This window comes from Mytilus galloprovincialis, chromosome 8 (genome assembly GCF_965363235.1).
Source record: "Mytilus galloprovincialis chromosome 8, xbMytGall1.hap1.1, whole genome shotgun sequence".
NCBI classification, from domain to species: domain Eukaryota; kingdom Metazoa; phylum Mollusca; class Bivalvia; order Mytilida; family Mytilidae; genus Mytilus; species Mytilus galloprovincialis.
In genome coordinates, this window is record NC_134845.1 from 71917541 (window position 1) to 71934551 (window position 17011).

The 17011-nt window shown below is 30.9% G+C and overlaps 1 protein-coding gene across 9 annotated transcripts in view; it reads right to left on the reverse strand.

Moving 5' to 3' along the window:
• LOC143042509 (coiled-coil domain-containing protein 169-like) overlaps nt 1-17011 on the reverse strand; it is a 52048-nt gene that overhangs the window by 9442 nt on the left and 25595 nt on the right. For 5 of the 9 annotated variants that reach the window (XM_076214851.1, XM_076214844.1, XM_076214850.1 and 2 more), the window contains 5 exons: nt 16297-16392; nt 11798-11863; nt 8296-8453; nt 4926-4967; nt 612-647 (listed from right to left, as the gene is read on the reverse strand). In XM_076214851.1, the coding sequence (XP_076070966.1) occupies nt 612-647; nt 4926-4967; nt 8296-8453; nt 11798-11863; nt 16297-16392 (398 nt within the window). The remainder of the gene's footprint in view (nt 1-611; nt 648-4925; nt 4968-8295; nt 8454-11797; nt 11864-16296; nt 16393-17011) is intronic. The other 4 variants (XM_076214847.1, XM_076214846.1, XM_076214845.1 and 1 more) reach the window with 4 other exon arrangements.

The window sequence follows — 17011 nt, forward strand, 5'->3', positions numbered from 1 at the left end:
AAAGCTCACTTGGCCCTTCGGGCCAGGTGAGCTAAAAATGAAGAAGAAAAAATGATAAAAACTTTAAAGAGCAATAACTTCAATAAGAAGTCATCTGAGGATTTTAACCATTCTGAGCTTTTTGAAGATCTTGCCTTCTGGATCTTTTTTGCTATTTAAATCTTTTATCTACTATCTATCTATTAAAAGTTTTATTATAAAAAATGTTACTATAATGGCAATAACTCCTAAATGTTGTAGGACAATGTTGAGGTAAAAAGACAGTAAGCAGATCTCAACATATTATAAACACATTTCTACTGTCAAGATTTTTAAAGGTTTTTTATTATACAATATACTTTTAGTTGATTTTTGTTATTTCATTTTAGTATTATAAATAATTATACAATCTATCTACAGTTTAAAACACCTTTCAACATAACGGTACACATTTAACTGCAACAGATATAACAGATATTTGAAAGTTTTTGAGAAAGCAAAATACAATATTGTGTTCATATCTGCATGAAGTAAAATACTGTGTTTGATGAGGTGTTGATCAAATGATATAGTTACACAAACACATGTGTATTCAGCGTGAATGCTTGAAGCAAAAAGCTGAGTATATTTACCTTAAGCTACCATGACTTCCACTTTTTCTGCTGTTCCTAAATATGTGAGGTTATACTATTTTAAGTACCACCTTATACATTAGAGACTAGTGGTATTAGCTCAATTAACTTTTTATTTAACAGTAGACTTTAGCAGGTGTCCTTACAAACGGCCCACAAACTTAATTTAATATTGCAAATATCCTATTTTTTTTGGAAACCCAAAAGAAGTGGTTTAAAATGATTTAGGCATTAAGAATTATCTAGAAAAAGCAAATGAGGGGAAATATAAAAAGCTCTGAAATAAAATTAAAAGTTGAAGTATCACCAATATTTTAGTAAAAACAAATATACGTCTTCACTGTGTTTGGTGTGTGTTTGTTTATTATAAATTGACTAGCGGTTAAGGTGGATGGTTGAGATATCCATTTACTTTTTTTTTTTCATACCCATGTTTGATCTGACATTTACAGCTATCAATTCTTCCATACAACAAATATAGTTGACCTATTGCTTATAGTTTAAGAAAAACAGACTTAAACACAAAAGCTTAACACTGAACAATGAACCGTGATAATGAAGTCAAGGTCAAATAAAACCTGCACGACTGACATACTAGTATAGATCATAAAATATTTCCATACACCAAATATAATTGACTAATTGCATATAGTATTAGATAAAAAAACTTAACATTGACCACTGAACCATGAAATTGAGGTCAAGGTCAGATGACACATGCCAGCTAGACATGTACACCATACAATCATTTCATACACCATATATAGTAGACCTATTGCATAAGTATAAGAAAAATAGACAAAAACATAAAAACTTCCCTATAAAAAAGAAGATGTGGTATGATTGCCAATGAGACCAAAATGACACAGAAATTAACAACTAAAACATCCGAACCATGAAAATGAGGTCAAGGTCAGATGACACCTGACAGTTGGACATATACACCTTACAGTCCTTTCATACACCGAATATACTAGACATATTGCTTATGGTATCGGAGATATGGACTTGACCACCAAAACTTAACCTTGTCCACTGATCCATGAAATTAGGTCGAGGTCAAGTGAAAACTGTGTCACGGTCATGAGGACCTTGCAAGGTATGAACGTACCAAATATAGTTATCCTATTACTCATAATAAAAGAGAATTAAACATTACAAAACAAATCTTAACTTTTTTTTCAAGTAGTCACTGAAAGATGAAAATGAGGTCAAAGACATTGGACATGTGACTGACGGGAACTTCCTAACATGTGGTATCTATATACAAAGTATGAAGCATCTAGGTCTTCCACCTTCTAAAATATAAAGCTTTTAAGAAGTTAGCTAACGCCGCTGCCGGATCACTATCCCTATGTCGAGCTTTTTGCGACAAAAGTCGCAGGCTCGACAAAAACAGATCAAAACACAAAAACTTAAATCCACTGAACCATGAAAAAAGAGGTCAAGTTCATATCACACCTGCCAGTTGGACATGTACACCTTACAATTATTCCATACACCAAATATAGGAGACCTATTGCTTATATAGTATCTGAGATATGTACTTAACCACGAAAACTTAACCTTGTTCACTGATCTATAAAATTAGGTTGAAGTTGAGTGAAAACTGTCTGACAGGCATGAGAACCTTACCAAATATAGTTATACTAATACTCACAATAAGAGATAAATTAAAAATACTAAAAATCTGAACTTTTTTTAAGTAGTCACTGAACCATGAAAATGAGGTTAAGGATAATGCACATATGACAGACAGAAACTTAATAACATAAGGCATCAATATACAAAGTAAGAGGGATCCAGGTCTTCTACCTTGTGAGTTATTAAGCTTTTAAGAGATTAACTTGCGTCGCCGCCGCCGCATCACTATCCTTTTGTCGACCTCGACAAAAATTGCAATAATAAATGAATGCAATAATGTCCAAATTTACAGTTATTTAATTATCTTGGGTTGGCCTTATTCTTGAAACCCAAAGGAGCTGAATACTTGAAAACAATCAACTAAATGAGTTATACATTTTTTTTAGCACAGATTAACTCATTGATAAACATAATATATAAGATAATTACACATTTTTTTGGTAAACAGAATACAAGAAAATTCATTTTCGCTTATGTACACATATTTTTTCTTGTGTTTTGTTGGGTAAATTCTTATGTTCAACCTCATGGCAACCCCTCACTTGGAATATCTGCTATATTAAAATTAGTAAAGAAACAAAATATTTAAGTGTTTCTAACAATCAGACGAAAATTAATTATGTAATTTTTATTTAATCAGTAATCTATCAAAGTACAAGTTAACCATTTGGTATTTTTGACAGCTTTCTTTTTTCTATTTTAATGGCTTTATTATTATAAAATCACTTGTTTTTTCTATTGTATTTCATCTATTTAAGGCTAAAATGCATTGCTTCCCTGGTATTTACTTGAATTAGTTGCATGGTTTATAAAAAAAATGAGTACTATATTGTAAAATCTAAATATATCACACATAATCTTTTGTAAAATACAAAAACTCATTTTACATGGGCAATTATCTGTCCTTAAAAAAACGAAAACTCATTTCTTTCATTTACACCCATAGTTCACTTGTATGCCTCTTGTGATGTGGATCACCAGATTTAAATAGAACTGATGAGAACTACTTAAATTAAAGTTTTTCATCAACAAATAAATACATGTATGATGTAGAAACAAAAGATGTCAATCCTAGCTATGTCCAGTTAAACATGTTTGATGTTCAAAACAAAAGGTTTTTGTTAGGAAAAGCCTGGTAAAAAGTAATGCAAACACAGTGGCTGCATTTGAGATAATATTAAAGCTACATATACATTAACATGAATTATAGGGAACCATCAATGGCAGGAGGAACAATGACGTATCCGTCATAATGTTGTGCATGCACATGTGATGTCCATTCACCAGAGCAACTACAACCTACCTTCGTTTTAAGGTTAGTATTGGTCCTTTGTTTAAGTATTGACCTTTTGAACCATATGGTCCCCTTTAAAATATATCAGATGGCCCTCTTTAAAATCATGTACTTACTATATGTAAGTTTGTATGGAAAGATTTTAATTAATATGGAAGTGAGATACTGTTTAGCTTTGAATGATCAGGACATTTGGATCATAAACTTTTTGGCATATTGTTAAACAGTTCTTATCATACTGAACATTTAAACTTAGCTTCAACTCGATGTCACCACAACTATTGTAAACTTCCTCAAACAAAAATATTTATCTAATGAACCAGCATACAAACACAGACCAGAAAACATAATGCCCTCTTTTATTGTAGACAGGACACTGAAATCAGGTAAAAATTAACTGACTGATAGTAATTCAACTTTATAGAAAATATAATTGACTTATCACAAGTAATCTGTTCTTATCTAATGTAAGCAGAAACTTAACATTGAAAGTTGATTATTAATTGACCTAGAGGACTAGGCTACAAAAAAGTCCTCAAAGATATATATAGGGATTGTAATACAAATTTATAGAAAATATCGTTGGTCACTCACAAGTAGCTGATATCAAACTGAATTATGCAGAAAATGTAACAATTGTTTGCGACAAAGATGCTGGAAAAGCAATACCTATGTCTTGCTTCCCTCAAGTTTTGTTACATGCAAGACATAAAAGTAAATCAATTTAATACTGTCTTTTGGCCATAAAAGAGATTAAAGTTTGTCAACATTTTATAAAAATCAATAAAGGTTTTACAAAGATATTGATGTTTTAAAAATTACATCACAGACTTAATGTAAATGTTGATGCTGCTGACGACTGAATTGAGGATTGCCTTGTTTAACTTTAGTGACTAATATTGCAGGCTGGACAAAAAAGTAATAAACTTGTTAACCTATCATAGACTTCTGAGAATGGACCAAAACACAAAACATCCCTAAAACCAGATATACATGGGTTAATATGAAAAACATCCTCAGCCACACTGGTAGTCATTTCAGAATGCTTCTGTTTTTATATGATGTTAGGTTCTTCAGATGAGTTGTTATTGATAAGGAAATTAAACCTTCCAAAACAGGTTTTCCCCAAGACTAATTTATGTTTACAAGGCTATTTTTTTCTTAAAGTTCCAATTGAATGAAATCCACGGAAAACAATAGCTATTGTTTTCATTCAATGGGACAGTTCCTGTGACAAAAAAAATGAATAGCTAGGTAAACACAAATTGATTGTTTAATTTCCTTTGTAACTAATCTTTTTTTATTGCATTATTAACTTTCACCTATGATAAAAAGCTATATAACACATTAGCTGAACTGTCACAAGAACAACATACCTTGAATTATTTGTACCAGATGATTTAGTTTGATATGAAGGCCTTTAAATTGTAAAATAAAAATATATTATGAAATATACCAGTACAAGATAACGTAAAGAGTTCACCATGACTTAGGACATAGCTATGAGAAGAGTCATTATTTGGTCTTGAAAAGGAGCAAAAATAATAGACAATTCAAACCTTTCAAAACCAGACCTAGGTGATCTAGTAATCATAATGATACCCTCGCTTGCAATAAAAAATATAACAGAAAATGGAAAATGGAAAACCAAAATTGAAATTGAATGTGACCTGTATCTTATGTTTTATCACATTGTGTGAAAATCTATATTATTTTGTGAAACAGCAATTTAATTATCATCTGGAAACACAATAAATCAAAATCTTTTAAGGTATCAAGGAGTACAATATAGTATATACCAAAACATAAAACTAAAATTAATACAGTCTGTGGAAAGGTAAACATCAAATCATCAAAATTGACTATTTTACTGTTTAAAATTTCTAAATGTTGAATACTTCAATTTTCATCCAGAAACCAAACTTGTGATTGACAGACTGGTGTCACTTTATACACATGTCTCTTCAAGATTGGGTATTATTACTGGTACAACAATTGTATTAAAAACTGGATAATAGATATATGATCAGATATTTCCAAATTATAATTTCAGATATGACTGTGTCATCCTGATCATATTTGATATGAAATGGTACAAATTATTAAAAATAATAAAAAACACAATGCAAATGTCAAATTATTTAAATCACTTTTAAAAAACCATGAGTGCACATGCTGAAATGTCTCGCCTTCTTTACTAATCATTGATACTTTCTTTGTTGATAGTCCTAGATATAAAGCTTTACTACAACTATCACATAAACTTAACACATTCACAAAAAATGAAGTCAAGGTCATATAAACCAAAACAGAAATACATTTACTAATTACAATCATTTCAATACACTAAATATAGTTGACTCATTGCTTATAGTTTCTAAGAAACAGACTTAAATGAGAAAACTAAACATTGACCAATAAACCATGAAAATCAGGTTGAGCAGACAGATATGTACACCTTACAATCCTTCCATACAACAAATATAATTGACCTATTGCATGTAGTTTAAGAAAAACAGATAGAAACACATAAACTTAATGAGGTCAAGGCCAAATAAAACCTGTGAGACTGACATTCACATCATAAAATATTTCCATACACCCAGCTGCATACACCAAATATAGTTGACCTATTGCTTATAATATAAGAAAAAAAAGACAAAAACTGCAAAACTTAACTGTTGATCACTGAATCATAAAAATGTGGTCAAGGTAAGATGACACCTAACAATTGGACATGTTCACCTCACAATCCTTTAATACACCAAATATACTAGACCTATTGCTTAAAGTATCTGAGATATGGACTTGACCACCAACCTTGTTCACTGATCCATGACATGAGGTCAGGGTCAAGTGAAAACTGTCTGACATACATTAGGACCTTGCAAGGTGGTCACATACCGAAAATAGTTATCATATGACTCATAATAAGAGAGAATTTTTTTTTTTTCAAGTAGTCACTGAACCATGAAAATGAAGTCAAGCCTCAAGGACAATGGACATGTGACAGACTGTAATTTCGTAACATGAGGCATCTATTTACAAAGTATGAAGTATCGATATCCCAGTCTTCAACCTTCTAAAATATAAAACTTTTAAGAAGTTAGCTAATGCTGCCCAGGATCACTATCCCTAGGTTGAGCTTTCTGCTACAAGAGTAGCAGGCTCGACAAAAATGAATTCAAATCTAGAGGACCTTTTTAGTGCATTCTGCTGATCTGATAGCCCTTGTTCAAACTGCTTTTTAAAGTTTGTTCTTATGTAATGCTGTAGCATTTGACTATCACAGGATTGAAAATGAGCACTCACAAACATATCTATACTTATTCTATATATGCATTTCCTAAGTCAGGTACTCTTTTTTCAATGGTTACTGTTTGATGCTGTCTGCCATTTTGTTCTTTGTTTACGATTAATATTGGCTTTCTTGTTAATATTGTATCAAGGTTCATAGTACATTGACCTATATTTGCTTACATCTACATCCTATTGTTGATAGATAACTCATTGACCACCACACCACATCTTATTTGTATTTCATAAAATGCGTTTATTTTTTGTCACACTTTCATAGAATAGTGAATGGATACGGGAATGTGTCAGACAACTAACTAAAGAGCAGAAAACAGCCCCAAGGCCAAAAATTGGTCTTCATTGCAGCCAGAAAATACTTCACCTTGTTTGACAAATTCATTAAAATGAAATTGAAAAATATGTGACCAGTTTTGTAATAAAGGACTTACTTCATGTATCAAGAAAACCTTAATCAATGAATCATGAAAATGAGGTCAAGGTAAGATGATACCGATAGAAAGGAATGCAGTTATGGTTAACCTATATAGTTGACCTGATACTAATAAAAACTGCACGAGGAATCGTTGTCAAAAAGAAACTTAATAGCAATTTCAAAACAATGAAAAAAAATCAATCAAAAAATCCCACGAAAGACAAATATACCACACAATGATTCTATCAACTGAATATATATACAATGACCACTTACTCTTATCTAATGAAAAAGTGGCATACGTAGTAAACCTTTTAAACTTCAAAATCTGACCAAATTGGTCAAAGTTAGGTGTCCTTATTCAAACAGGATGATTCTATAGACCAACTGTAGTTAATCAGAGACACATATCTTTATATGTCTCTGAGTTAACCCATTACTTGTAGTAAAAGAGAAACTGACTTCAGTGCAAAATATGGATACCATTATATGATATACCAAATAAAGTTAACCTAATGTATGACTCATAGTAAAGAATGAATTGATTAAGTGTAAAACCTCTCCAATGATAGGTCATTGTCAAATGCTATGTCAGACTTGATCACAAGAAGATGAGCCATCTATATATATGCAAAATGTATTTAACCTTCTGAAATATTTAAAAGCTTTATACAGAAGCTTACTTATTCCTTACAATTCCACTAGATTTCCTTATCTGTGACTTTTTGAAAGAGAAAACAAATATCAAATCATAAGGTTGAATGTGTGTAGAAAGTTTAAAAGAATGTATGGATGTATACTGCCATTGAACACTGGGCATAAAACAAACAAAAGTCAAACAAATCAATTGAAATTTACCAACACAATAAAAGCTAGAATTAGAAGTCTAAAATGTTCCATAAAAAAACCCGCATAAAAACAAACGCTTTATTTAAAATAGCAAACTAGTGAACAAAAATAGATTAAAAATAAATCCTTTCAATTAGTACTGAAGTTATAATCCCATGTGTACTTACCGACTCAAGTCTCTTGGAGTCCTAGAACCTGATATAGTGTCCAACTGTTCTCGGCTCCCCATTGCTCTTTGCCGAGATGACATTTCACCATGTTGATGTTTTGTGGTATTTATCTCTAGGTTGTAAGTTTTTCGTTCATCATTTGCCTTATGATATGCCTATCAAAATATAAATCATTACATGAAAGTTAAAATTTGTAAATTTTATAGTTTTAGGCTATTACTTTTCTGAATTTCCTATATAAAGACTCATCTTCATTAAAGAGGTTCCTAGTTGAACAGCCTTGTCTAACGACATGAATCAAATAATACTTCAGAAAAATATGTAACATTAATTAATTAGTCATTACTATTTTTAGTTATAAATAGTAACCTTTAGAATCCTGTTTTAAAAAAAGTCTGAGAAAATCTTTGTCCAGTTTGCAAATGTTGCTGATTCAGTATATGTTCACAGTCAAAAAGTATAGATATCAAGTAAAATAGGGGAAAAATAAATAAATGAAAAACTTTTCTACAGATGATATTTCTTGATTATAAAGATGCTTCTGTACAACTTTCATTTCACAAAGGTTTATAAAAGATATTGATGATTAAAAAAATTACCTTTGCAGTCTTTAAAGTTATATGAAAGGAGTTTCTTGAAATTTCAATGTTATTGATAACATTGAACCAATGCATGCATATATACCAAACTAAGTATTGCATGCACGTTTTTATATATTTATTACATATCTATAACATATCATTGACAAATAACATTTTAATCTGTGGTTGTTGATCACAATCTAATCAACTTTCCAGGTTGTTGTTGGAGTTTACCAGATTATGGCATTGATAAACAATAAAAACAAAGCACATTGAAAATTTTAATTTTAAGAGCAATGACACTTGTTTTTTATATTTTCCATGCGTTCCCATTTGTTTAATTTAATTATTCCTTAACAATTGTTAAATGATTTAGCTTCAAGAGCACGTTTGTTTAAATTCTTTCATCGCAATTATCCTTTGACACTTGGGTTAAGGGCTGGCTGAAGCTAAAACAATTGGCCTCGTAGTTAAAAATTAAGTCATGGCATGTGAAAAAATATCAGCAAATAAATGTCAGGGAAGTCAATAATTCAATATCAGAATTTTTATGAAGATTTTGATAATGTATTTAAGGATTTTCTATTAAAATACAGTTCATAATCTTATTTTTTTTTAATTTGAAGTTTCATAAGACTTTAAGTAAAATACAGAAACTACAGTATATTTTCTAAAAATTTTGCTTCAGATGTTAAGAGGTATTTCTTTATCATAAAAATGCATCAGTCAAAAGTTCATACAAGTCTATTAAGAAAGTTTGACAAACTATAAAAACAAATATAAATTTCACCACTTCCACATTTAAGGCAATGTCACAACAATTTTTTATGTAAGAGGGTTGTGAAGATCTTTCTCATTGTATGTTTGAAAATCGTTCTCCTTCACTACAGTTAGTATGGTAAACATTACATCAAGTTAATTTAATTATTGTCATTTCTAAAATTGTATTTTTCAATTATCTTTTATCACAAGTAGTTCCTATCACAACAAAAAAGATAATTGATCGTATTTTGATGAAAAAACTTAAAACATTCGTTAAAATTAACTTTTCTTTTGCAGCCCTAGCCATGTGACTAGAAACCAAAGGTGGGTTAAAACAAATCTCTCTACTATCACTAAAAATAATGTGACATAACTATGTAATGTATATATTTCCTCACATAAAATATATAGATTAATAAGATCTGTAAATGGAAGAATGTATGATTTATGGGAGGCCTCCTGTTTCAATAAAACTGGATTTGTAATGCATACCAAGGTTGAAAAAAAATAAGATGTGGAACAAGCACAATAACATTACCAAAGATGAGTTTTGGTGACATTGACATTTAGCTGGACTACAAATACTTTTAAATGAGAAGAGCAGAAGAAAAATATATGTTTTCTACATTGATTCTACATTTGTATCTATATATATATATATATTCTGAATAATCCTTTATTATCTCAACAGCGCAGAACCTACTCATAAGAAATGGGCAACTGATAAAATCCCTACAACATCACAGAGTGACCATTTTGTTACTTTTTAAAAATATGTGTGAAAAATACATGGTTAAATATCTTAGGGAATCACATTGTTTCATGATTTCAAGTCAAACAATGATAAAACTAGCTATGGACAATGACACTCCTCACCCCCCCCCCCCCCCAAAAAAAAACCCAACAAACACCAAGCCACTTTTTCTGCTCTGCAATATGCATGGTTATAGTTCAACATATTTAAGATTTGATCAACAGTGAAGTTGTCATACGCTGTCTGTAAGCCCTGACCATAGGAAATTATAAATTTTACACTTAATATAATGATCCATGTTTTATGCTTATACTTAAGGCTTCACTTGCAGAACTGAATGTCTAGCAAAAAGCTTTCAACTTTCAAGAATACTGTGAGTTTTCTTCAACATAAAGCTGTATCTCCAAAACTGTAGGAGGAGATAGCTGGACAAACCATGATCTCTTTTTGCAGCTTGTGCCAAAATAAAATGACTAAGTCTAACTACCAGTCATTTTCAGAATATTTGAAAAAAATCAAATTCCTGTGGTCATGTATACTTTCATTATGTATATGAACATCCTAAAAAATGTTAAAGTTGTACCTCCAAAACTGTAGGAGATAGCTGGACAAATAATGTATCCTGATCTAGACACAGTCGGTACGACAGACAGGCGGACAGGGGTAAACTAATATGCCTCTGGCACATCATTTTGTTGCGGGTGCATAAACATGAATTGTTGTCAAAATGTACTGTTACAGTATTTTGTAGTAGCTTGAGCATGTATATTGAGGACTTTATGTTTTGAATTTTCCTCAGAGTTCAGTATTTTGTTATTTGACTTTTATGCATCATTTCAAACAAAACAAAAACTGGTTTTTGCTATTCAATGTATTGTAGTTTGAAATATTGTACATCACAGCGTCATCAACACTTTAGATTATCACTTTGAAACCATTCCATACCTATACTGTGGATTTATTTATTTTCGTGGGTACCAATTTTCGTACATTGAGTAAAACTTGCATTTTCGTGCATAATTTAATTTTGTTGTTTTGTTTTGTTCTTTTGTAAATTTGTCCAATGTAATTTGTTGAATATTTAAAATTTATGGTTCCTCTGTATCCACGAAATCCACGAAATTAGTATCCAATGAATATTGAAGAATCCTCAGTATTTAACTTGCTGCCCTTGTCAATTATATGTATTGTACAAGAAACAAGATCATTCACAACTGTACAGGGCAACTCAAAATTACTGTGGTTTTCATTTGACAATTAGAGATAGATAGGATCTACAATAGGATAAAAAGCAACATAATATCATGCAGTCTATTCATGCAAGTATTTATATGAAACTGCAATCATGCAAAATATGTTAATCTTTTCAAGTATATTAAATCATTTAGAGGAGGATTATTACTTGGAATTTCTTTGAACTGATCTCATTTTGATAATTTCGTCTCACATCATTTGCTTTATGATAGGCCTAAAAAAAAAACAAGTGCATGGAAAAGCGAGTACAGAAATATCACAAATCAGTTGATTCTTCATCTTATCATCAATAATTAAAAAAAACAAGACTATATGTCACAATTGTGTTACATACTCACACTTTCATACACTTGCATACAAACTGCATACTTTCCAAATGCTTGTCACAAATTATTAATTGCAAGAAGCTTGCTACATGTAAGACTACAATGTGTTCGTCACAATCTTGCAGCAAGCATGCTGCAAATAAAACTTTTAATTTCAATTTCAAGATGCTCATAGAAAGCTAGAAGATGAACATATAAATCTCTGCATGCATGCAAGACTAGCATTACGCTTGTCACAAGCATGCAGCAAGCAATTATAAACAAAAGTTCCAATGTTTGATTGCAATATGCCTGTCTGCTTCCAGTTAGTAGATGATTATGTAACTTTCTCCATTCATTGACAAGGTAACTGCAAGCAAGTCAAAGATTGCAGGAAGGTAGTACATGGACTACATAACATACTTTGATCGATGTGCACTTAGATACAAATTTAGTGATGTCATTTATGATATCATCAGTGTTTTAGCAATCATTTTTTTTATCAAGTTTGGGAATAAAGAATTTGCAGCTAGAATATGGAGCTATTTTTGATTTATTTAAGAGAAAAAAATCCAGGTATGCTTACATTAAAAAATCACAAGAGTTAATTAAACAGTATTATGCATCAAATGGATATATATATACATAGATTGGTTTAACATGAGCAAAAAGGAATAATTGCAAAAAGCTCAGTTTTACAAAGCTTAACTTGCTAAATCTTTTACCATGTGATTGATCTCTGTATTAAAGTAAATGTTCATGTATATGGTCTTCAACAAACCGCTTTAATACCAGACATTTTATTTGGAGTATCAAACAAGTCAACAACTACTTTGGGTTGATGCCAAAATTTAATTTAAAAAAAATGGTTATAAATATTAGTGAAGTGAATAATATTGTTTGTTAAACTATGTTCCCTGATCACGAAAAGATGAATGGTCAGTAGGTATTTTTTCAGAGGTATAGAAATTTGGGTACACCACAACTGCTAGAATAGTACTTCAAACCCTTTTGATCCTTCCTACTCCTTATTCAACACTCAAACTGGATCTCAGTTGAACAGAGAATAAAATATCACCTTTGAGATGACATTTAAGAATGATGCCCTATCTTATCTTACTAGCAAGTTTTATTTTGTTTCAGACAAAAATCCATACCCATAATGGCATTGAGAAATGCTGTATAAGGAAACCTCATACTCTTTTTAAACCAAAAACAGAATTGTATTACAAATCTTTTATGTATTCTGGACCATTCTTGTTGAATAATTTGCCATTATCTTAAAGAAATATTTCAAATGTTAATTTTTTCAAATACGAAATAGCAGATCATTTATTGAAATTGAATTCTGATAATTTCATAATGTTTATTTTCATAACATTTCTTTATCAAGTTATCATCATAATTGACTTTTATACTAATGTCTGCCATGTATATGTTTTCATTTTTGTTTATGCTTTTCTTAGATGAGAGCCTCAGGGAAGATTAGTTGAGGGTGGTAAAGGGTTCTTTTCGTGCAACATGTTTTGCCATTTTTATTTCATGTGCAGCCATGAAAAAGGTTTGTTATTCACAGCCTTTCGTGAAATCGGTAAAAAGATCAACGTGCAAATAATTTTTAATTGTTCTTTCATCATGAAATGGCAATTTTATTTCGCCTTCTTCTGTGCAGATACCCCAACCTTTACCCCCCTCTTAGTTATATAGCTAGCTGTGTTTTAGATGAAATAAAAATAAATTACAAAAAAAACTGTGTTTACCCTCTACAAAATATAGAATTGTTGTTGTTGTTATTGTACCTTTGCAACTCATCCAACTTGTACACATACACATTCCTGTAGTAGTGTTGTGTATCATCTAATTATATTAATTGCCTATAAATAACTAAATCGTAATTTGTATTACATATTGTCTAAGACAGTATAGAGAATGAATTTCTTTGATTTGAAAAGTAACAAATTCATCAGTTTTCTCCCTTGATAGTAAATGAGGACACACAGAACTAGATCTTCAGCTGCAAATCTATTTTTTCTAATAATTAACTTTTTAACTGACTTTTTCAATTGGTGTGAGTTGTTGTACTTTTTTTTTTATATCAGGAACTTTGCCCTTTTTTATGTCATAAAGCTAGCTTCCACATGAATTAAACATATAAAAATATAGTTATTTATTTGAAACACTCTCAACATGCTCACATTTGCCCATTTCACAAAATCATATTTCGCCAAAACATGTCTGATTTCTTTTTCCTGCAAGTTTGTCTCTACATAACAGACAAATTGTTATCAGATGAAAGTTTAAAGCATCAGAACCTCTAAAACTTTCAGAGTTAATATTTTGTCTGTGACCTCAGTAATGTTTATGGTATATTCAATAATTGAATGTAATTGTAAATGTCAGGTTTTTAGAGTCCAAAGTAGGAAAAAGTACACCGCTATCCAGGGTTATCAATACAGATGCATTTCTGGCACAATTTTCAAAGATGAAATGATACAGAGTAATTTGTTAAATTGGAGACATGGTCAGAGATCCAATGAGTGAACTGAAGTTGTTTTAAATGTGCAACTTTATACGAATTCAATAAACAAACACAGTATGAGTTGGTAGAATTATGAGTTGATAAAAAAATAATTATAAATTAAAGAACCTTAGTGAGCACGCTCACATACCCCACGTCCCCACATTGTCATTGGAGAAATTAAATAAGTATAAGAAAAAATATTGAATAATAATTTCCTGTCAATATACATAGTATGTCCTTATTATCTACAAAATTTCATGAAATTCTGTTGTGTGTTTTCAGAGGAGTTGAGATGACAAACTGTTGCAGAAGTACATTGAAGCAAATAAGTTCAAAGCGGCATAACTCCTAGAAAAAAATTGAACCTTAATTTCCTGTTGATATGCACATCTACATAGTATGTCCTTATTATCTACAAAGTTTCATGAAATTCTGTTGTGTGGTTTGAGAGGAGTTGCGATGACAAACTGTTGCAGTAGTACATTAAAGTAAATAAGTTCAAAGGGGCATAACTCCTAAAAAAATTGAATCGCAATTTCCTGTCGATATGCACAACTACATAGTATGTCCTTATTATCTGAAAAGGTTTCGTGAAATTCTGTTGTGTGGTTTGAGAGGAGTTGCGATGACAAACTGTTGCAGTAATACATTAAAGTAAATAAGTTCAAAGGGGCGTAACTCCTAGAAAAAAAATTGTATCGCAATTTCCCGTCGATATGCACAACTACATAGTATGTCCTTATTATCTGAAAAGGTTTAGTGAAATTCTGTTGTGTGGTTTGAGAGGAGTTGCGATGACAAGAAACAGGACTGACGGATTGACGGACTGACGGACTGACGGACGGACGGGTCAAAAACATTATACCCTCCGCAACTTCGTTGCATGGGGTATAATTAGGTACAAGTTGGTAAAGGTACGATATTCCCTATAATTCAAGAGCTTGCATGATGATAAGCTTGAAAAATTCACGCATAGTAATTTAATTAACACACCCAACCCCAAATTAAATTGTGATTATTATGCAAGGTAAACTAATCATTTGAATTTTATATATAAAATTTTATTACGACACAAGCGTCTGGCGTACTAAATTATAATCCTGGTACCTTTGATAACTATTTACACCACTGGGTTGATGCCACTGCTGGTGGACATTTCGTTCCCGAGGGTATCACCAGCCCAGTTGTCAACACTTCGGTGTTGACATGAATATCAATAATGTGGTCTTTTTACAAATTTACTGTTAACAAAACTTTGAATTTTTCGAAAAACTAAGGATTTTCTTATCCCAGGCATAGATTAACTTAGACGTATTTGGCACAACCTTTTGGAATTATGAATCCTCAATGTTCTTCAACTTTTTACTTGTTTGGCTTAATAAACATTTTGATATGAGCGTCACTGATGAGTCTTATGTAGATGAAACACGCGTCTGGCGTACTAAATTATAATCCTGGTACCTTTTATAACTATTATAGCAATAAAAAAAAAGTAGGTGCGTGACAGATCTAAAAAAAACAACACCACATACATTAGTGAGCCACCATTTAACTTCAAATTCAAATTTGTCTGAATCAGATTATTTTTTTTTCGATGCTTCCAATCAAATAAATCTTTTCAAAGTTTATAACTATAAGTTATGGGGAAAATCTGGATTCAGAATAAACTATTTTGTTGTCAGCTTGACCACAATATTGGGAATCAGTATATTTTTTTAGGGGAACAAAATTTAAACATTGAGTCTAAAACATTGTTGAAAGAAATGACAAAAAGAGTAAAGAATAAGACAATAATATCATGACAAATGTACATTTATTTACCTTTGACTCCTGATCTAATCTCCATTCCAAATCTCTCAGTTGACTTGACAACATTTGTTTTTCTTTTTCCAACATTCTTATCATATGTGGATTTGCCTACAAATTATAAAAAGCTGTAATTTAATTTTTTTCAACACAATTATCCACTACATTTAAGTTATGTATTCATTTATCATTATATATGACTGTTGTCTAAGTATTTTTATTAAGAATTTTAATTTTTCTGTAAAAAAAACCCTAAATAATATATTGTTCGGTACACTCTGTGATTACGTAATGCATGTGTACTCTGGAAGCATTCATTAAGTCATAACAAAAACTTGAAAATTAATTAGATTTTTATAAATCTGTTATATAAGAATAAGAAGTTGTTGCATGATCATTATTGATAATAAGGCAGTTTTCCAGCAGAGACCAAATGACATAAAAATTAACAACTACATCACAGTATAATCCCTTATACACACTTCAACAACGAGCAAAACACCAAACTATAAAAGTTTCTGGCAATGTTAAACAAATTAAACAAGAAAACAGATATGTAATAAGGGAGAACCACTGAATTACAGGCAGAAACAGAACATGACAGGTGTAAAAATGTTTGTAATCTGGGAAAGTGGTGTTACAGCACAACATAAGAATAAACTATAATAAGAGTACTCACACAAAAATATCTAACCTACTTTACTTATCATGATTGAACTTATGTTAAAAA